Below are 22,763 nucleotides of genomic sequence, written 5' to 3' on the forward strand. Positions count from 1 at the left end.
TTACGAGCTTACAAAACAAGGACCATTAGAGGGACAGACACACACGGTCCTCCAGTGAAGCAGAAAGGGACAAGAACCCATGAACAAGTCAGGAGTATGGGGGGAGGGGGAGGTAGGAGAAAGAAGAGGGGAGAAGAGGAGAGGGGAGGAGAACATGAGGGTCAGGAAGATTGAGTGGGTAGAGTAATAGAAGAGATCAAGAAAAGAGACACATCAATAGAGGGAGCTGCTATAGGTTTAAAGAGAAATCTGGCACTAGGGAATCATACAGAGATCAAAAAGGATGACCCCCAACTAGGACCCTTAGCAGTAGTGGAGAGGGTAGCTTAATTTTCCATTCTTTATAACGAGAATGATGACTACCTTAAATGCCATCCTAGAGCCCTCATCCAGTAGCTGATGGAAGCAGAAGCAAAGTCAAGCACTGAGCCAAACTCCTGGAATCCAGTTTCAGAGAGGGAGGAGTGATAAGCAAAGGGGTCAAGACCACGCTAGGAAAACCCACAGAAACACCTGACCTGAGCAAGATGGAACTCATGGACCCAGTCTGTCAGCTGGGGAACCAACATAGGATCAAACCAGGCCCCCTGAACGTGGATGTCATTTAGGAGCACTGGGCAGTCTATGGGGCCTCTGACTGTGGAACGAGAATGTATCCCTAGTGCACAAACAAACTTCGGGAGCCCATTTCCCATGGAGGGATACTCTCTTAGCCTAGATGCACAGGGAAAGGCCTAGGCCCTGCCCCAAATGACTTGACATATTTTAATGATTCATCATGGAAGGCCTCACCCTCCCTGGGGAGAGGATGGGGGATGGGATGGGGGGTTGTTGGAGGTATGGGAGGATGGGAGGGAGAGTGAACTGGGATTGATATGTAAAATAAGATTGTTTTTAATTTAAATAAAAATAGAGAGAGTTCATGTTGCCTTATTTCATCAACTGTCACTTATATGTGAAGTGATATGAAATGATTTAGAATTCTTTAGAGCTATAGATGTCAATGTAAACAATATTTCACTGGGGCTGTGAAATATTGCACTTTGGTTTCTGCCCAGCATTCTGAATGGTTTGGAGACCTGAAATTCTGCAGTTGATTGGCAGGCATTTCTGCTGGACATGCTGTCAGGCTCCAAATCAAGGCTGTAGTGATATGACCAAGCACCCAGAACCATTTACGGGTGATTCCACAAGAATCCTTTGTATTTGAGCTGTTGATCTGTGACTCTGTATGTGACAAACACACACTCCATCTTGGGACAGGGGACTGGCTCCCAAGGAGAGTAGACTCATTACATATTGCCATGACTCTGTGCTGGAGTGACTCCACGAATCACTGTTGTTGACTTCACCATGAGAAAATTAGACTCATAATATGGTAACATTCCCTTCTCAGGTACCGGCATGAAAAAATGTGTCATGTGCAGGGTCTTAGTATATAAGCTGGCAAAGAAGGGGACCAGTGACAGGTGAAGGAACGATGGCATTTCAAGGTGACCTTTAAAGTCCCAAATTTGACAGTGCAGGTGAGGCCAGGGAACAAGATTGAGGAGCACTGTCCCTCACCTTGAAGTGAGCCCTCAGGATCACTAGCCACATATTTTCACATGCCCTAAGGGAGACAGGGCGCTGTGTTTCTGTACCATCCACAGTCAGATACAGAACCAGCCCTACAGACACACACAGGTTAACCTGCTTCTGTTTCTAAATCCAAAGCTGTTGAGCTGTGAGGGTGATTTCATAAGGGGTTGCTGCCTTCCTCTTATGAATATGAGTTAGTGCCTTTGTTCTGCTAAATATAAACATCTAGACACCACTTCACATGACTGTGGACTGTATGGAATTTTCCCTGCTCTGTCATTCTTGTCTCAGCTCTCAGAGCTCTTATGTAGTGCTAGCCTGTTTCAGGACTTGACACTAATTTGAAAAACTGCATTGACAGGAACCAATCTGAGAGATCTATCTTCCCTCCCTCCCTCCCTCCCTCCCATCTTCCTTTCCTTCTTTCTTTTTGTTTTTTGAGACAGGGTTTCCTTGTGTAGCCTTGGCTGTTCTAGAACTCCCACTGAAGCCTCTTTCTTCTAATTGGAACTGTTTCAGAAGTGAGGGTGGTGTCTTCCTTTTGAGAACTCTTTCTTTTCTAGGTGCTTTCTCTAGGAATCTGGATTTCCCTCTCCCAACATCCCACTGGCCTGCTCCCTCTCTGAATACCTTACTGGTCCATTGCCCTGTTTCCTGGAAGCCACACTTTACATCATGCATGGAAGATGTCACAGGATGGTGCGGTGAACCACACATGCCAATATTCTGATCAGGTAATGAGTTAACTTCCTGGAAATACAACTCTTTCCAAGGAAAAGCAGAATCACAGAATTTAAAGCTACAAAAATGCCTTTAGATCTTTTTGAAAGGAAACAGCTAACTTACTTGGGGATAAATATTCATTGGAATTTTGCTTTCTAATTCAAGTTTTCTTCCTTCTGGGCCTAAGAAATCCTGGCCAATAGACCATCCCCCTTTTAAGTTCCTGCCTTGGGGACTGTTCAGAATGGGGTCTGACCAATGGACTCTTCAATTTCATCATTCTTTGCCCTACAAGCCTATCTCCTCTTCTTGCTCACTACCAGATACTTAGCATTGATTTTTCAATGGATTTATGCTTTTATGGAGTTAACTTCAGCTCCTGTCATTTAGCAAATGCTGGAGGCAAGGAATTACAAAAATGGTTGACTGCTTAAAATGAAAGGAAAAAGGGAAAATCGAGAGTAAAATAGGCAAAACTGCTGGATCAATCGTCTTGGGACATTTGCTTTCCCATCAGCCAGAGAGCAGTTCCTTTCGTGTTTTACTGTAAATGTCGTAAAGTACAGGAAAATAAACTAAAAGACTCATCAATACCTTACTATTATTGAGTTAAGTTGTAATGCATGTTGATTGGTAGATGGGTAGATGGCTAACTTATTTTTATATAATCAGGATTATAGATGCAATTTTAATGAAAACTATTAAGTTTAATTTCACTTAAGCTAAGGGAAAAGCGGAAGTAAAACAAAGACAAATGTTTTTTTCATGATTTTATTAGCATGTATTAATTATACATAGTAATTGGTTTCATTGTGACAGCTTATATGCATATATCATGTATCTTAATTGTAATTTCTACCCATTACTTTGTCTCTTCCCTCCTCCTTCAAGATTTCTTTCCTCTTCCCAATTGTCCTCTTTTAGTTTCATGTCTTTATTTTTAATTTTTTTTCTGACCAAATGGGTTTCACTAGGGTTCCTTATAAAAGCATGGGTGAAAACTTATTTACAGGAGCAAGGGAAACCTGCTAGTTTCTATACCACTGAAGAAAATGTCCCTTCCACCTCAAGCAGCTATTAACTGACTGTAGATCCTAGAGGAAGGGTGTGACCTTGTGAGCCTCTCTCTCCTCCAGGATAAAACTTGAACTTAATTTCTTTTCTTGCAGCTAATCTCAGCTGTCTAGAGTTCAAGAGTTCAATGGCATAGCGGTAGGTTTTCTCCTAGACCCAAGACCTATCTAGTCTTAGGTTCTTGGCCACTTTAGACAAGAAAACTAAATTTTCACTTGCAAGTGGTTGTCAGTTGGAGCTGGCTTCTGGGTTAGGGATGAGGGCACATGCTATCTCTTTTTGATTAATTTTGGTTTCAAATCTACCTTGTCTGATATTAGAATAGCTATATCTGTTATTCTTGTTTCTGATTTCTTGAAATACCATTTTCCACCCTTTTACATTGAGGTGATATTTATCTTTGATTTAAGGTGTTTTTCTTGGATTCAGCAGAAGGATGGATCCTGTTTTGTAATCCAATCTGTTAGTTTTTGTCTTTTTATTAGGGGATTTAGATCATTAATATTGAGAATTATTAATGGGATGTGTTTATTGATTCCTGCTATTTTGTTTTTAGGGTGCACCCTACCCCCACTTTGACTTACTGTCCTGAGATTATTTATCCCTTGTGTCTTCTTAGGAGGAGTTAGTCTCTTTAGAAAGGATTTTTCTTCCAGTGCTTTCTATAGAGCTGGATTAGTAGATAGAAATTGTTCAAATTTGGCTTTATTGTGACATGTTTTTCTTTCTCTATGGGTTGTGCCTCATTATTTTTCTGGGTATTATAGTCAGTCTACAATGGCATCTTTGGTCTCTCAGTCCAGGCCCTTCTTCCTTTCACTCTCCCTTGAAAAGTCGGTGGGCCTGCCTTTATAGGTGGCTTGATCTTTTTCCCTTGAAGGCTTTAACATCATTTTTTGTTCTATATATTAAGTGTTTTGGCTATTTGTCATGGAGAATTTATTTTCTAGTCCTATCAATTTGATAGTCTGTATGCCTCTTGTGCCTAGTAGGCTCTTCCTTCTTTAGGTTGAGGGAAATTTTCTTCTCTGATTTTGAAAATATTTTCCATGCCTTTGGCCTGAGTTTCTTCTCCTTTCTCTTCTATACTTACTATTCATAGGTTTGGTCTTTTCATAGTTTCCCAGATTTCCTGGATGTTCTGTGCCTAGATCTTTTTAGATTTAACATTTTTTGACTGAGCTATTTCTTCTACATTGTATTGAAGATCTGAAATTCCTTCTTTCATCTTATAATCTGTTGGTGAGGTTTACCTCTGAGGTTTTTGTTTGACATCTTACATTTTTATTTCTAGTTTTATTGTTATTTGGTTTTCTTTAGTGATTCTATTTCTATTTTCATGTCTTGAAATGTTTTTGTTATTTCATTCAACTCTTGTCTTGTGCTTCATCTAAATTGCATTTCTCACAACCTGTTGCAATAGGGTTATTGGCTTCTGAAGGAGGCATATTGTCTTGGCTGTTCATGCTTGTATTTTTGTGATGGAATTCAGGTTTGTAGAGTTGTGATGTTTGAGATGTTTCTTGGTATGGATATCGACTCTTGTCTTTGTTGGGTAAATGTTCCATTCTGTGGTGGTTGTTGCTCACATGGATCCTAGATAAGTATAATGGCTGTAGGGTCCCTGATAAACAGTGCTTTTGTAGGTCACAAAGGAATGGAGATGGGCTAGGAGGAAAGGCTGAGAGGTCCAGTGAGTAAGAGCTAGGGGGATCTGGGGTCAACACCAAGAATCAGAGGCCCCAGAGAATGGGGGTGTGCTGGGAGGAGGGGGTCCTCTAGGCAGGCTGCTACAGGACTAAGAGTAATTTGGGAAAGACCAGGAAGGACAGTAGTCCTACCTGACTCCCAGTCCAGTGTGGCCATTGGCGTGCCCTGGTAGCAAGTGTTTCTGTGGATTGAGGTATGAAGCACTCTGCAAGGAGGCTGGGTGTGGATTTTGATTTCCTAGAGTTGACTTTGGGATGGGGAGAAGCAGACACTGAGGAAAGTTCTGAAGTGTGACTGTGCAAATCTGGGAAGCTCTATGGGGTAAATGAAGGCTGAGACAAAGGAATGGAGATGAGCTTAAAGGGAGGCCTAATTAAAGGGGGATGGTGTGAGAAATAGCTAGGAGGACCCTGGGTCCACACCAATATGTGGAGTTCCGAGAGAATGGGGGTGGGCTGGGAGAAAGGGATCCTGTGGATAGGCAGTAGGAATTAAGAGTAAGTCCAGACAGACAGGAATGGAAGAACTAGGGGTCCACATCAAGAAATTAATCTATTTTTTTTGAGCCAGTGCCTTGTGTGCCTCATGCTGTCCTTGAACTTGTTATGTAGCTGAAGATGACTTTGAACTCTTGATTTTCCTGCACCTACTTCCCCAGCGCTGGGATCATAGGCATCTATCACCTCACTCAATTTATGCTGTTCTGGGGATTACACCCAGCGCTCTTTCAACAGAGCTGCTTCCCCAGCCCTCTTGTTCTTTTTAGCCTGCAGTAATCATAATTATCTCATACCATTCTCCCTTTATCAACAGTTCTATTTGCAGCATTATTTTCTTGTCCTTAAGTTATTTGTTAAACCTGTAATAATGCTAGTCTGTTCCTTAAACTTATCTCAAGTCTGCAAGCCTATTTTTGTCATATCCTGTTATTTTGTAGTCTAATTTTAAGTTTTTGTTTATCATGTGTGTCTTCATTTATGTGTTCTTTTAAAAAGATTAATTAGTTAATTGTTTTTATGTATGAAACTTGCCTACATGTATACGTGCACCATGTATGTGCCTGGTGTTGGAGGAATTCAGAAGAGGGAATTGTCTGTCTGGGACTGGAGTTACTGGTGGCTGTGAGTCACCCAGTGTCCTTTGGAAGATCAGTTTCTTAGTCAGTGTTTATTACTGTGAAGAGACACCATGACCAAGGCAAATCTTTTTTTCTTTTATAATTGATTTATTCTTTTGAATTTTATTTTACATTCCAACCACAGTTCTCCCCGCACCCCAATCCCATCCCCAGTCTATTCCTCCTCACAGGTAAGGGCTGTCATGAGGAGTCAACAAAGTCTGACACATTGAGTTGGGGCAGGGCCAAGCCTCTCTCTCACTCATTAAGGCTGAGCATGGCATCCCACCATAGGGAATGGGCTCTAGCAAGCTAGCTCATGTACTAGGTTTATATCATGGTCCTACTGCCAGGAGCACCTCTGATATTTCAAGCTTCACAACTGAAGATGGAGGTTTCTGTCCCTCAGCCTGGTCCCACAGCCTCTTTGCCCCAAATAAACACACAAAGACTTATGTTAAGTATAAAATTGTTTTTGCCAATAGCTAAGCTTCTTTTTGGCTAGCTCTCCCTTATTAACCCATTTCTATTAATCTAGGTATTGCCACGAGGCTGTGACTTACCTGTAATCTGGCATGCTACTCCTTTAGCAGCATGGTGTCTCTTTGTGGCCACTCTCTGCCTTCCTTTCCTCACCCTTCTCCTGGTCTGAGCCCCGCCTATCCTTCCTGCCTGACTATTGACCAATCAGTGTTTAGTTCATCAACCAATAAGGGAAACATATATACAGAAGGACATTCCCCATCACACAACTGTCTCCCACATATGGGGGTGTCTAGTTTAGTCCTCTGGAGTCTATCCCTATTGGCCATGAGTTTCCTTGAGCTTGGTTCAGCTGTCTCTGTAGATTTCTCCATCATGATCTTGATCTCCTTGCTCCTATATTCCCTCCTCCCTCTCTTTGACTACATTCCCAGAGCTAGGCCTGGTTCTTGGTTGTGGATTTCTGTGTCTGGTTCCATCAGTTGCTGGATGAAGATTATAATGACAGTTGGGGTATTCACCAATCTGATTACAGGGGAAGGCTAGTGGGGCCACTCTCTCCACTATTGCTAGGAGTCTTAGCTGGGGGCATCCTTGTGGATTTCTAAGAATTCACCCCCAGTTATAAGGCCACACCTCTTACTCCTCTACTCCTTTTCAAATAGTGCCATTCCTTGATGACTAAGCATTCCAATACATGGCCCCATTGGGGGTCATTCTTACGGAAACCACCACAAGCAGCAAGTTGCTTGTTCTTAACCACAGAACTAACTGTCCAGCCCTATACCTCCTTTTCCTTGACCTTGCTGCTTTCTTATATTTCTGTGTTTGCTGATGCCTCCTGCCTGAATATACAGGGGCCTGTTCACCACTCTCTTATCACTCATCTCACTTGAAGTGAGGCAGGAAGGGGGTGCAGCCTCAGTTCTCTCTTCTAAGGTTTTGTAGAGTGCCTTTCATTTGGTAGCCATGCATGTATCAAATGTGGTTTTGAGTTGGGACCAAAGACATAATAGCAGTGATTTAGATGGCACAGAAGTTTACCTTTTTCCTGGTTAATTGTTTGAAAACGAGCAATACCGTTTGGTGGCTCCATTCTAGGGGCAGCTCCAAGCCACTGGTGGAGCTGGGTGGCGTCCTGTATTCCTATCTAAGGACCTGTCAGCTTTCTCAACACTATACTATGCTCAGCTCTGATTGCATAACCACGCCAATTAGAACAAATGGGCAAGTGGGGACAGTATGGCAGAGGATGACTTCAGCTGTCGTTTCTCAGGCACTATTTACTGCTTTTTTTTAGACACAGTCTCTCAAAAATAGCTGTAATCTCCATGACCCTAAGTTTCAACTATTAATTTGTCATTTGCCTAGAGCATGGGATGTAGTCACCTTCTGAAGTTGTGTGTGTGTGTGTGTGTGTGTCTGTCTGTGTGTGCGTGCCTGTGGGTTGAAAATTGTATTCCATTATTCTAGGAAGAAATGGGAAAGCATGGCACCACTAAGGTTCCCCTCTAATGGTGAGGTGTAGCTCATTTCTGGGGTGGAAGAATTTGAGCTCAAATTGCACTTCAAATTGGCTCCGAAACTAAGAGAGCTTTGTGAGACCCTCCTCCTTCCATTCCAACTATTGTCTCAGTAGCTTTCTACCTCTCTGCATGAAGGATGAAGCGCTCCCTTTGGTGCATGTAACTCTGGGTATGATATGGTTAGAGAGGATCCCCCCCCACACCCGAGTGTGGTGTGTGTGTGTGTGTGTGTGTGTGTGTGTGTGTGTGTGTGTGTGTGTCTCCTCCCTCATACACAATCATGTGTTTACACATGTGGAATCTTTACATCTGAACACTGATGTACTGGGGACCAAACCTATTCAGTTTTTTATTTTTTTATTTTATTTTTTACAGCGTGAGTGCTGGGATTATACGGGCGTACCACAACATTTTTAGTTTTCAGTTCTCAGGATTGAATTGGGGGCTTCATGTGTACTGGAGAAACAATATGTCAACTGAACTACAGTCCCAGCCCTTAGGTAGTATAAATATAGAGTAGAATAAAAGAAAGTTATATTTAAGACCCTAAAAGTAAGTTCCTTTTAGCTGGAGAGTTTGAGTCATGACAGAATTCCAAGAGATCTGAGGAGAGTAGCTGGGTCACCTTCAAAGAAACAATGCCTAAGTCATTAAAACATAACTTAGTCAACAATGAGAAGCTTCCGACATGGGCAGAACTGGAGCTCTGATGGCTCACAGGGGATGGATGGTTTTCCAGGAGGGTCATATCGTGACTAGAAGCCCTTTGGCTTACATAGCTGATGTGGTGACAAGACCTCAGGAAAAGAAGTGTAGTTGGCTCTGGTCCAAATGAGGAGCAGAGATACCAAGCCACTGGAGGGGGCATGAGGAGTGGGGATGCTGCTGTCTATCCTGGTGATTCATTTTCCTGTTGAAGCTGCCAGAAGGCAGTCTGTGTTTGTTCCCAACCTAGAGGAAACCATTTCATTTCCATGTGGAGATAAGACCTCACTTTTGGCTTTTGAAACATGGTCTCCTGTATCCAAGGTTGATCTTGAACTTGCTAGTAGCCAAGGATGACTCTGAAGTCCTGATCCTCTTACCTCCCCCTCCCCCTTACTGGGATTATAAGTGTGCACCACCAGGCCTGGCCGGAGACTCTCTTTACATGGAAAAAATCCAATTTTCGGGTGCCCCATTTGACCATAAAACTCTATGACCTGATAGAACCTTATCTACTTGTAAGAAAGACCCATGAAGGAAACATTAAGAGACCATTTGGGGCTTCAACATCTTTAGAACTCAGTTGTTGTGTGTGATCTAAAAGCTAACTGGAGGAATTGGCTCCCAAACTTACTTTCCTCTCCTTGCTGGATGAGCTCTGAGGAGTGCCAGCATTTGCTACACTTCTGTAGTACTTCCAAATCTCCAAGCCAGCAGCATACTACACCAGTGACTCTTCCTCTTCAAACAACCACATTTAGGTTCCTTGCAGGTTATGGTGGCAAAATGACCACAATCAAATGAGATTTTCTTTACTTGTTTATTTATTCATTTAGGCAGGGTCTCATGTAGCCTCGCCTGGCCTTGAACTCACTATATAGCTGAGGACAGATTTGGACCTCTCTCTCAAGCACTGGGATTACAGGTGTGGGGCATCGTGAGTGAGGTTTGAACTTACTAATTTTCTAGACTGCTATGTACTCAGTTTGGAGTTTTTACAAACCCTGCGGGGATGCCTTCTCTTAGTTTTGAAGGTTTAGAAGTGACCAGAAGATGAAATGCCAAGACAAATGGCTGAGAGTGGTGACAGAGTGACATGGGTGGGCACAGGTCACCAAACATCTTGTGAACACCCTGACTGGATCATTACACAGTGCAATACGTATTCAAATATCACATCCTGTCTCCTAAGTATGTGTTAATTATCACCTGCCATCAAACATAAAATCTAAGCAGCATCCCTCATCTCCCACACAGGCTCTCGTAGCAGGGCCGTTTGTGGAGGCCCTGGCAGACAATACCCTGAGAGGAAGCAGAGTCACTGAGGGCAGAAAGCACAAACACATCACATCTGTGTGCACCCTGTGACCTCTCTGCACCTTGGGGTTCTCATTTGTAAGAAGAGATAAAGAGACTGTTAAAACTTGATATTATAATGTTGCTACAGAAATGGACACTGTAAGGGCTATGGCTTGGAGCACTGGGAAGGCAGAGTAAGATTAGAAGTTCATTGTCATTCTTGGTGACGTAGCCAGTTCAGAGCCAGTCAGGGACACATGAGACCTTGCCTTAAACAAGTAAAAACACCTAGTGTTCTCAGTAGGTCGTCACGGGAGGTTCGTTCATTCCGTCCGTGAAGGAGCAGATCCCCTCTCAGGGCTGTCAGTTCTCTGTTTTCATATGCATTACCGGGTGGTGAGGAAACCTCCAGGTCCACATGCCTTTTGATGTCACGTTTGGCTCCTTTTGAGGCCTATTCTGTCCAGGTTTCTGAGTTGCTTAAGACTCCTTAGGACATATAGTTTAGGAGAAACGAAAGCTAATTCTTGGCAGAACTACTTTTTAATGAAGCCCAAAGCCTTGTGATTGCCACTGGGAAGCAGAAGTACCACAAAATGGAAACATTAGGCAGCATCTTTGATTTGCACAGATAGTGTAGTGTGTTCAGCCCCATTGGTAGGAAAGATGTCAGGACACACAGGAAACAGGACAGTAAATTATTTTCATGTTTAAATTAAATGCTTCAATCCTCATGATGTTTTAAACCACAAATTTGGGAAGTATTAGTCAATGATTTATCAGCTTAAGCAAACAAACAAACAAAAAGCTTAGCTAAACTATCAACAAGGGAGAAGGGAGTGGGAAGCTTTCACATTGACAGCCTCAAAGGATACAGAGAGTGTAGCCCATGGGTCCTGTGCTGTTCTGAAACTATGTCTAGGAGACTGGTGCTGCGACTCAGTTGGTAGAGTGCTTGCCTAGCATACATGTAGTCCTGTGCTGTTTTTAGCACTGTATAAATTTGGCATACACCTCTCATCACCTCAGAGGTAGAGGCAGGAGGATCAGAAGTTCAAGACTACATAGTGAGCGTGAGGCTAGCCTGGGTCACATGAGCCCCTACCTCAAAAAACAAAACAGAACAATAATAACAACAAAACCGAACCAAACAAAGAAATAAAATATATGTAGATTAATTCTGAAAACGCTTGCTTGCATGCATTGTATTTTCTGGAACTATCCCCGAATGTCAGTAGAATTTAACCTTAGGAAAATGAATATGGTTTTATCTCTTTTCTAGGCAAAGACCTAAAAGCTCACACAATAGGGAGCTTTCTGTATTCTTGGCTAAGCACTGGGAAATGGTTCCAGGATCCAGGAAAGGAAGCAGGAAGTGAAGAAACTTGGCTCACTGCTCAGAGCAGCAGTGTGTCCCAGAGCTCTCTGGACTGAGATTTTCTGCCATTGGAGGTGGGCAGAGAAGTAACCCCTCGCCTGCAGAGTAGGGGTTGGGTTCTGCCAGCTCTGTTGGGACAAGCTTTTTAAAGGATCTATTTAACATGGTTTGGCTCAACATGTTTTTTGAGTCCTTTTTGGGGTGTGTGTGTGTGTGCCATTAGTCATTATTATTTCCTATTGTTTTGGTCCCCAAAGGAATGGCCATTTCCCCAAGGCTTACTAAACAGACAGTTGTAACACTAAACCCAGTTTCCCCTTTCCCTAAATTTGGTATATAAACAGTATGTACATTTACCTGTTGCCTACAGAACCAAGACTCACTAATGGTAATCTGTTAGTATCATAAAATCAACTTCGCCATGCGGGTATACAAACCAATATAATTTGGGTGGAAAAAATGTCCACTTAGAGGTCAGTCCTACCTCGTTCACCCCCAAAGACCTCTGTTTCACACGCCCACTCTTGGGAAGGGTCTGCTTGCTCTCTGCCCATTGTGAGATTATTTTGAAGAGATAACTGAAATCCTGGAAAGTGGGCTGTCCCCAACATCTTTAACAAGAAGAAAGCTAATTGAATAAGAGCCATCAGGTTTGGGATTTCTATGAAAATGTTTAATTCAACTGCTTCTTTGGAATGTGTAGTTTGGAGCTTAAGTTACAGTTCATTCTAGGTGGTTTTTTTTATGCTACTCAGAGAATACAAATGTCATTTCAAGTTAAGGCTTCGCTGTTCATTTTGAAACAACAATTTACAAGTGTCATACATATCATCATAGAAAATAAAAATTTCTGTAAAAAAAATTTGCACAAAATTTTATGAGGGTACAAAACATGAAGCAATAATATACCAGAAAATGAGACATCTTACTACAGAAAGTCTTATAGATTTCAATAAAGAAAAAATATGTTATTTTACACCTTTAAAAATTACGAAACAATCTAAAACAATATAAACTGAACATTTTGTAACACTGCCTTTACAAATTAATAACTTTATAAACATATAACTTTTAAATATATTTATCAGTGCAAGGTACTTTAAAATTTTAAGTTTCAGTATCATTTTTTCCTTGGCTGAGGACATGGGTTAAGTCTGTTGCCTTAGAAACAAAGTCTCACTTAATGCTTTCCTCCCAGTATGATTGTAACAAGTAAAAGATGCCCCTGGGAATAAAAACATAATCTTTTTTGTGTGTGTGATCAATACTTTCCTGGAAAAAAGACATTCTCAATCCCATTAAACCAAGGTGAACGGACCATTCATCCAGGAAGCAAATGTGATCTCCAGGAAACATAACTGAGACCTACAGCCACATGGGGAAGGAGAAGACTCGGGAGTTCTTACATACAGCTCCACAAGACAGATTCCACCAGCCACAAGCTGCTTTGGGTTAAGATATCAACCTTTTTGTGCTGTTGAAGGTTATGCCTTGCCAGCCCTAAGATAGACCTTTCCTCTTTATTAGTCATTGGAAGTTTCTAGAAGCAGTCATTAAAATTTTTTTCAGGGTTTCTGTTGAATAGTTTGCTCTAAACATTGGCTTTGACTTTATGCACCCCTTCTGCCGAGTCTTAAAATAGCTTTGCCTTGGGCATCAGGTTTATTGTTTATATCTTAAATGAGCTGTTCTTTTCCCGCCCCTCCTCTGACCCAATAACAAAACAGGAAGGTTCTCAGGGATCATTTTGTATATTTGGATGTAAAATTTTCAAGTCCTTTTAGATTTGGGGATTTTATTCATTGTTTCCTGTGGGTCTCATCAGAAAGCCAGTTGGTATTCTTTTTTTTCTTTCATCTCATGACTTCCATTAGATGCAAATGTTCATATTAAACATCAACCTAATCATAATGGATGAGCACATGGCTTAAGGAAAAAAGATACTGTCACTTTAACCAGTTAACAAGAAACCCAAAGTTAGACTTTGGAGGACAAAGTTAGGAATTTCCCCTTACTTAATTATCTTAAAACATAAAGTCTAGTAAAATTGTTCGCCATCGCCAGCAGGTTAAAGCTGCAAGGTTCATTCTGGACAGTGGCAAATGCTTCGATTCTAAGAGAGGAAAAAAGGACGGAGGGAAGAGAGAAAGAGTCAAGAGTTTACATCTGAAAATACATTCCATAGGAAAGAACAATGAGAGAGAACATTGCAGCTTTATACAAAGGGTCAAGAGACATGACATTGAACTTCAGAAAAAAGCAGAACAATTAAGCCACGTTGCCAGGTCTTCAGAGCCCTTGCCTTCCCGGGGTCGGCGTAGCACACTAAAATATACTTTCTTCTTAGTCAGTGGGCCACCAGGTCTGATTGAAGAGAAGGGTTTTCACCAGAAACAGAGTGGGTCATCCACGGGACACAAGGAACCAGTACAAACAAAAAGGCACTTGAGAGGACGAAGACTAGCCAGTGCCGAAGACTTTTGTGGTGGTCATCAGCGGGACACCCAGGTGCCAGCAGTTTGGTGGCTGCATGGTATGGTATTCTGAATGGAGGTCACAAACACGAGATTCGGTACAACACTGTAAAACATCAATAAAATCTGTCGGTATTGCTTGGTAAACAGAGCTGACACGCTATACGGGTACTGAGGCCACAGTACTTTGCAGACAAAATAGTCTAATTCTTTTCTCCCCCACGCTGCGCTCACTGCAGGTTAGCGAGGCAAAGGCGGATGTTGGTGTCCCCTGATACGTGGTTACACTAATATGCTCTGGGCACTGGGCTACAGATCGCATGCCCATCAAAAGGGCCCACTGAACAATGCCTGGAGCCAGCATCTTGGATTTTGCAGTTTTTGAGAAGAATCCATCACAGGGTAAGGAGAGAGAAAAAAGCGGGGAAGAGAGGATGAACCATGAAGTCAGTCACACTTGGTCTCAACCGGCTTCTGATTATCCAAATGAAACCAAGAGAAGAAAGTGGGCGGTACATGATTCCGGTTGTTACCAGTCACCTGCTTGCGTCTGTAGGTGACGCTCATTGAAGCTCCTGAGAAAAGCCTGGCGTGGCGTCACGGACGCCCTTTCCAGCTTACAGTGAGAGCAGAGCAACAGAGTCCCCGCACCTCCACTGTCCTCCCACCTCGGTCCTCCCGTGCTCCCTCCAGATCTGCGCCTTCATGCCTCTGAGTAATTACTCTGTGGGTTCAGTTTGTCTTTTTTCAACTTGACGCCATCCACAAGTTCAAAATTATAGTTCTCCAGGGCAGACAGGTTTCTTTCCGACATCCCATTGTGCCAACAGGCACAATACAGAACAACTCCACAGACGGCACCCAGGAGTACCCCCAGAGCACTCATGGCTATGATGGTGATGAGGATGGGGTCCAGGGTCTTAAGCACGTTGCCTGGTTTCCTGGAGATGTTCTTGTCACCTTCCCCTTCCCCTTCATATCCGGGGGTGCTCCCTGAGGAAGAAGACAAGATTGACTCATGAATGCTGACAGGCCACGTGTGAGGAGACAGACAACGAGGGAAAACAGGAAGGATCTAGGAGCCATTGCATGCTCCCGTGCATGAGGAGTGGAGAGGTGGCAGGTGAGGATGTTGGGATTTGGAGGTGGACACTGAGGTCACAGTCTAGTTTAAATCACTCTAGCGTGACAGATGTGTTTATAGTTCTCATCCAGAGAGTTAGTCATGCATGATAGTCAGGTTTTCTAAAGCCCAGGCTGGCCTCGACATACAGCAGAGGATGACTTTGCATTTCCAATCCTCCTGCCTTTGTTTCCTTTGCGTTGGGATTGTAGGCATGCACCACTATGCCTAATACATACGCTGCTGTAGATTAAAACCAAAGTGTAGTGAATGCTGGGTTAGCATTCCAGCAGCTAAGCTACATCCCCAGTCTTAGATGTGCAGGCATGAAATTTTGTCAAGTCTTGGCCACACAGTTGAATACTGTGTTTGGTGGGTGGATCTAAACATTCTCCTGACTTCTGCCTGACCTCCCAGGCAGGCCTGGTGCGGCGCCACTATGGGATGCTGTTCTTAGTGTCCCCGTGGGTTTTTACATAGAAAGCCGTGAACACCCTTAAACCCCAAACTATCTAGTAATCCTGGAAGAGAGACTTTTTTCTGAATAGACTAATGCCCACTCCTATCATGCAGAAAGGGCTGTGGCCCCGACTAAGAAACAGTGTCTGCGTTGTGCCAAGTAGAAGACATTTAATCAGCATCTTCACCACCCTGACCATGCTGCTGGCGACAGCCACACTGCTCTGCAAAGGAGTCACTAGGGATGTGTTTGCTTTAGAGTGGAACATGAGAAGTTATTAGCATGGGAGCTTTGAGCCTAATTACCTGGTGCTAGGAGCAGGACTGAAATGCTAATGGGCAGCTTGTGTGGTGTTTACTTAATGGTGCTCTGATCAACTGAGATTCCAATCAGCACAAACTAAAAATATGAGATGTGAGTCCCTAAACAAGGGAAAACAAGCCTTGGGGGCATATTAATACTCTCTCCCTTGATGAAAGATTGTTTTGAAACAACTTCCAATAAAGTTTACAGCTGTGTGGACTTGGTAATATGTTAATATTTCCAACAGCACAGAGCAGTGTTTATTGTTTCTATCAGTCTGTGCTGGCCATACATATAGTAGGGCCACATTTCCAATGGCAATAGATGGCATTGGTTCTTCCTTGTCCCTGCTAACTGTGAGCAGTGCTGGCCAGGTGGTTTGGGAACTTCCAGGACCTAGCTCAGTCTTATATGTGAGCACTGAGGAAATGCTAGCTCAAACCACACATTTTACAGTTAATAAAACAGCCAAGGCTACCTGTAATTAGCCGTGCTACTTTTGTTTTAGTTCTGTTGTCTGTCAAACGAGAGGGAGCTCGCCCTGTGCAACTGTTCGGAGGGTTCAAGATGAAGGGTCTCTAATGCTTGGAGTGTACAGAAATCCCTTGGGAACTTCCACCATTAATGTCACCCCCAGGCTGCAGGGTCAGGGAAAGGGAGCAGGACAAGATCCCCAGAGAAGCTAGGCTTTCTTCCCTCCTCAAAATTCCACCTGGGAGAAACACAGGATTTGTTGGCTTCAAATGATTACATGAATAGTCTTCACAATTTTCCCTTTTGTGATTGTGTTTCAGTGAAAAAGCTCAGGCACGGAAGGATTGGGCATACTTACTCTGTGGAGTGTAACCTCACAGTGTCACTCCCAAGTCCCCTAGGCAGCTAAGGACACACAGTACTCTGTGACAATGATCCAATCCATGCCCACTCACTTAGACACAGGGACTTATTTTGTCTAAACTGCCTGGATACAGGAGTGTCTGAGGATTTCAGTGATGTTTATTTATAAACAACAAAAACATAGGAAATTAAAACAGAGGCTGATCAGTAAGATGAATTTACCTGTTTCATCAATTTTAATTTCTGTGTTCTTTTTATCTAGGTCTGTTGGTTCTGATAAGGCAAAGAAAATGGAAAGAGATGTTTAAACCGCCAATAAAATAAAACAGATATGATACACACGAACTGCACAGAAACCCTCCAACCCCTCTGCTGGGCCTCCATAGGAGTTAATATTGCACAGTGTCCCTTTCCATGATGCAGAAATGCCGTTAAGACACTGTGAAGGGCAGAGGGACAGGTTTTGGTATATGGGATGTAGAAGACTGATGAAAATAAGAAACACAAATGGGAATGAACCCGTCACTATGCGAATGTAGAAGGCTGGTAGCTGCTTCCTACTGCTGGTGTGTACTAACCTGGGTTTTGAAATAGCACAACGATTCCTTGAACTAGGAAACTTCCTCCTGGACTACATCAGAAATAAATAAAATCCTATGGAAAAGGTGAAGCCTTGGGAATAGGTACAGTCCTGCGTTCCCTGTTTTGTCCCTGAATTTAAAATCTAGTCTAACACATAATAAACACTTCGGTAAACTTGTACAAATGAATGCTTCGTATGTAGTTAGCACCCATAGCCTCCATGACTGGAATGTCCAATAATATATATTTTGTGAGTAATTATATAATTATGCACATGTGCATGTGAAGGCCAGCGGCTGATGTCAAGCATCACTTCTCAGTTTCTTTTCATCTAAGTTTTTGAGACAGGAGCTCTCGCTGAACCTGGAGTTCACTGATTCAGGTGGACTGGTGGCCCATGTGCTCAAGGGGTCTACCTGTCTGTGCCTACCCAATGCTGAGACTACAGATGTTAGAACACATCTGTGCCTGGGCACTAGGGATCCCAGTTCAGGTCTTCAGCTTGCTGCCTCAACCACCCCTTTTAGACCATTCCTTGTTGGCATATCTAAATAGACAAAAACCATTAAAAGAAAAAACTCACACGACCAGTGTCCATCTAATGTACCACTTGGCACATTGCTTTATATACAGTACATAGATGGTGAGAACTTACTGGCCTGAACTTAGTTTATGTCTTTGTTTTCATTCATGGAATCTGCTCTTTTATACCTGGAACATGCCTTTCTTAGTCTCAACTTGGGAGAGGAATGCAGTATTACACACATTGTGTTAACTGTACATTTGAATAGCCAGATAGCCATAGAAATGAGTAATTTGCAAAAACAATGTCAGCTGAATTATTAAAGCTGTGTTGTTTTGTGAAGCTGTTGGGTGGAGTGGCATTGAAGAAGCTTCCTTATGTAGAATGAAGAAGCGGACCATTATTCACTCTTTTTCTTTCTCTTTAGTTTCTTCAATTAATGGTATCAAACTATTGCCCCTTTAAGAACTACACACAGTCAATGTACTATATAATAAAAGACTTGTAAGTTGTAGAAATGACCAAAAACTCATTGCAGCCAACAGGCCTCCTTTGTCTGCAATTCGCCCAGCAGGCTTATTTCATTCTGTTATAATTAACAGCCTATTATGTAATGATATGTAACAAAAGTTTCAGTGTAGCAAATGGAGCTTAAGACTAATTACTGTGCTATTACATTGTCATTAGTGATGCTATTTGTAATTACAGATCAAGAACTGGGGAATATGAATTAGCTTTCTATGTCTGACTATCATCTGTGGACCGTATGAAGCCATTATAATCAACCCCGTTAGGTAGATCTCTGAATCGCCATTACCTGCCAAGTTGTGTCAGCTAGTGGCAGAGCTAGAAGCACCCACTTATTTATAATACAGTGGCGAATGGCGGTGTCTGTGACTCACTGACAAGGTAATCTCAATTCAATTCTCTGTTATCAACTTGTTTAGAAGGTCCACTGCTTTGTTTCCACACTCAGCTATGGGAACGGTCCAGAGGTCTGTGTGCTCTATTCTCCATCAAAATGTTTCCGTGTGCCAGCTATGACTTCTAAACCACAGTCTTTGGATTCTGGAGGTGTCAACCAGACTTTCTAAGTGACTAGGTTAGAGGAGGAAGTGAGTGAAGATACACTGGCCCACTTTATGCCCTGCCTGCATTGGCTTCTGGTCTAAATGATAAGGCAGACTCTGTCCCATGCAAAGAATCCTGCCAGGGATTCATCCCCACCCCGAAGCTATCCTTACTTGCACAATCCTCCTGAGAAATGTGATTGTTAATACTGATGTCATCCACAGCGATCCCACCAAGGTTTCCTTTCCCAATTTCACCTTCAAAAATCACCTGAAAAAAAACAAGATGATTTCCACAATATTTTAACGCTCTGTCTTCAACAGTGATATTTACAGACGCTCTCTCAGTGGAAGCTTTGGTGTAAGTTCATGAGACTTCATGTGAGTTAAACCCATGAGATTGCATATAGACACAAGAGGATCATTCCTCCCTATTGGTGGCAGAGATGATTCAAACCTCTCCTCACATTCATTTTTTTCATCAAGGAAGAAAAGATTTAAATGAAAGGAAGGGTATCCGTGACATCTCAGGAATGTATTATAATGAAGATTTTCCCCCCTTTCCTGGCTGTCATCTAAGAGGTAGTGAGATATGTCACCAAGACAAATGTCACAGAGGCAACAGTTCAGGGTGGGGAAGCATTCCATATATCCCAGTGTCCCGAAGCCCCAGTCTTCCCTTTGTGGGAGGGTTCATACCTGATATAGTTTCAGAGATTTGTGCAGCAAGACACGCCCTTCTTTCCAGTGGTCTCCTTGGTGACCGACCACCATCCAGACCAGCTGATCGTATTCCTCTGGCTTTTGGTAGCGCAGTTTGACCCTCAGTGTACCCACGTGAGACCCGGACATGTGGTACCAGAAGGTCATGCAGTGGGCAGAGTTCTGGGAATAGACCACGGGGCTCACCAGGCGGGCTACTTTGCCCTTCTGATTTTCATCAGCTTGGGAATAGATGAAGTTGCCATCTCCTGCTGAGGCAAAACTCTGTGTCAGGGAGACCAGGCAAGTCTACAGCTCTTTTCTCTCTCTCCTCCTGAGTACTTGCTATCCATACAGACATCCTCCTGGGCTGGGCACTAAGGAACCAAGGAGCTAGCAGAAAGAGAGCCCCATGGGTACTTGTGACCTTACTCTGAGAGGCATTGGGTGGCCTTTGTTTGGGACTGCCTACCTGGATCATGGCGACACAGGGAACCAGGCTAGAACTTATTATTTGTCTTCATACTGCCAAAGGTAGACTATGCACAGTCTGTCTCCAGACTTCAGAGAAAGTGACTTTCTGCCACCCATACCGTACATGTAGAAGTCAGAGGACTACATTTGGGCATTATTCTTCAGGTGCTAACCACTTTGTTTTTTGAGACCGGGTGTCAACCACTTACAACTCCACAAATAGGGTAGGTTGGATGGCCAGCTTCAGGCATACACCTGTCCCTAGTGCTAAGATAACAAGTCCATGTCACCACATCTGTTTCTTTTCCATCTTTCTTTCTTTTTTAACATGCATTCTGGGGATTGAATTCCTATCCTTGTGTTTACAAAGCAAGCACTTTTTCTCCCCCTGGCTGAGCCATCTCGCCAATTCCTGAACATTTAAAAAAATTGTTCTTAATTTCCCTTTAGTTTATGTTAATTATCTATGGATTTCTCAGGTGTGCCCAGGAGTTTGATTCTCACCTGCAAGCCTACTTCTGTCTGCTGTGCTTCTTGTCCAAGGAGAAGCAAGTCTGCATTTCCGACACTCATTTGAATACGCCATTTGGCAATGGCGACACTTGTGGCACCATGAGGACTTGCTGTTGGCTTTGCTTTAATCACCCCCAGTGGGAACATTTGTTCTTGCTTCCACCTGGTCTAAACACACAACTCGTGGGCTGCCTTTCTGCTCTATGAATAGGAGTCACAAACTCCCACACCTCAGCTGACGTAACTGGGGGTGTAATGTGATGCTCAGGCCCCAGAGGGCAGCAGGGTGTTTCCTTCCTTGGCTCACAGGCTTGCAGACCTTCGAGGTACCTTTTCACTGTGCATGTGTGGGCATGTCCTCATGCCTGGTTTCAATAGTGTCTAAGTGTCTCAGTAGGCAGCGTTCTTCTCTTACTGAGCAATCAACCTGAGCTCTCACGGATGCTCTTATTAAGTCAACGAATGGATCCACAAGGAGGGGTGGAGGTAGACCACTGCTCCAGATGTGTGCATGACAGGCACCTTACTGACAGACCCATTTTCCCAGTCCTCACTGGGTTCCCTTTTACCCTTAAAAATTCATGCCTCTGTCACTGAACACCCCTCCAGTCACACTGTGATGGTTTCTGCTCAAAACTAGACACAAGACCATTCCTCCCACCCCCAGCATTCAGGGAACAAGGGAAAGGAGCTAGAACCATTTATAAACAGGCACACAGGCCCATTCGTATAGACAAGAACACAAAGCTGAGTGGGTTCTTTTACATTCAAACTTAGGAATTTTACCAAAGTAGTAACAATTTAGAAATGCCTCAACTTCCAATCTATAAATATCATTATTATTGTTCTTGAGGAGGTGTTTCACTATGGGCAGGCCTTGAACTTGTGGCCCTCTTGTTGAGGGCTGGAACTCTAGTAAGCACCACTATGCCTAGCTGCCTAGTGAAATGACTAAGAAGTAGGGCTGGGGGGGGTGTAGCACCGTTTGTACAGTGCTTGTCTAGCATGCACAGAGCCGTGGGTTCATTCCCCAGGAGCAGATGATTCTGGGTGTGGTAGCACATGCCTACAGGTGTAGCACTCCAAAATAGAGGCCGGAGGATTAGAAATTCAACGTCATCACCATCAGCCACACAGTGAGAACGTAAGGCCAGCTATGGCATGACTGAGTCCCCATCTCAAAAAAGAAAAAGAAGTGAATAACCCATCAGCGTGGGGGGTGGGGTGGGGTGGGAGGGGCCGTTTTCATCTAGATTGTATCTTGTTAACAAGTTCGTGCCTTTGCCATACCAGGCATGTGTACTTCTCCCACATGGGAGGCTCTTTCCAGTTAAGGCAGAGCCAGCTGCCAGTCAGCCTCAGCGGCTGGTCAGCAGAACAAAGGAGCCACGCAGTTGGAAGGAGTCACACTTTGTGCTGTGAATCCCAGAGACGTCCTCTTGTGATTCTCCAACGCGCAAAGTGCCGGTGTTCCCTTTCAGACATTTTATCCGACTCTGGGTCGGGAACTGTGTCTTCATTTTCTCAATTAGCACTCTACTTCGGTGAGGCCTTTTAGCTTTTGTGTCTGGCTAATACAGCTTTTCACCCCCCTTTAAACGTCAGGTCCTCCTGAGCCATTTTTCCACCATTACTGCCTTCATCTCAGCTAATTGCATTTAGTTAATCTGATGCCATTTATGTGTACAGTGCCATTTACAGTCAAAGTATTTTAAGTTTTCTAAAACTGCTTGTCTTAAGACTCAATGGAAAGTGTCTCGGAATTGAAGGAGTCCAATTTTATCCAATTTCCTTGTCACTTTCATTAGGAGAGGAGCTAGCCGTGGCAGAAAGGGCCTCTTCAGCTTACTTTGTGCTTAGATTCATTGTGGAAAAGTGAACAGCAGAGAGGGAGAGGGGTGGGATCCCTTCTACCCATCTGGCAGCCTACAAGCCCGCCACCCCCAGGGCTGGCATTTGAACATTTAGGGGTCCTTCACCACTCCAAATATTCAGCTTAGGGGTCTTTTGATGGCCCATTACCAAATACATCTCAGGAGTGGTGTGTGTGTGTGTGTGTGTGTGTGTGTGTGTGTGTGTAGGGAGTGAGTGTCTGTGGAAGTAGGT

General features: G+C 43.3%; 1 protein-coding gene across 4 annotated transcripts in view; it reads right to left on the reverse strand.

Annotated features, from left to right (window-relative positions):
• Positions 1-12,247: 12,247 nt before the first annotated feature.
• Nrp1 (neuropilin 1) overlaps positions 12,248-22,763 on the reverse strand; it is a 149,452-nt gene continuing 138,936 nt past the window's right edge. For 3 of the 4 annotated variants that reach the window (XM_040755278.1, XM_040755276.1, XM_040755277.1), the window contains exons 15-18: positions 19,668-19,939; positions 19,143-19,239; positions 17,016-17,066; positions 12,248-15,063 (exon numbers count right to left, since the gene is read on the reverse strand). In XM_040755278.1, the coding sequence (XP_040611212.1) occupies positions 14,774-15,063; positions 17,016-17,066; positions 19,143-19,239; positions 19,668-19,939 (710 nt within the window). In that variant the 3' untranslated portion in view covers positions 12,248-14,773. The remainder of the gene's footprint in view (positions 15,064-17,015; positions 17,067-19,142; positions 19,240-19,667; positions 19,940-22,763) is intronic. The other variant, XM_040755279.1, reaches the window with a different exon arrangement.

Source organism: Mesocricetus auratus, unplaced genomic scaffold (assembly GCF_017639785.1).
Source record: "Mesocricetus auratus isolate SY011 unplaced genomic scaffold, BCM_Maur_2.0 Super-Scaffold_100013, whole genome shotgun sequence".
Classification (NCBI taxonomy): Eukaryota; Metazoa; Chordata; class Mammalia; order Rodentia; family Cricetidae; genus Mesocricetus; species Mesocricetus auratus.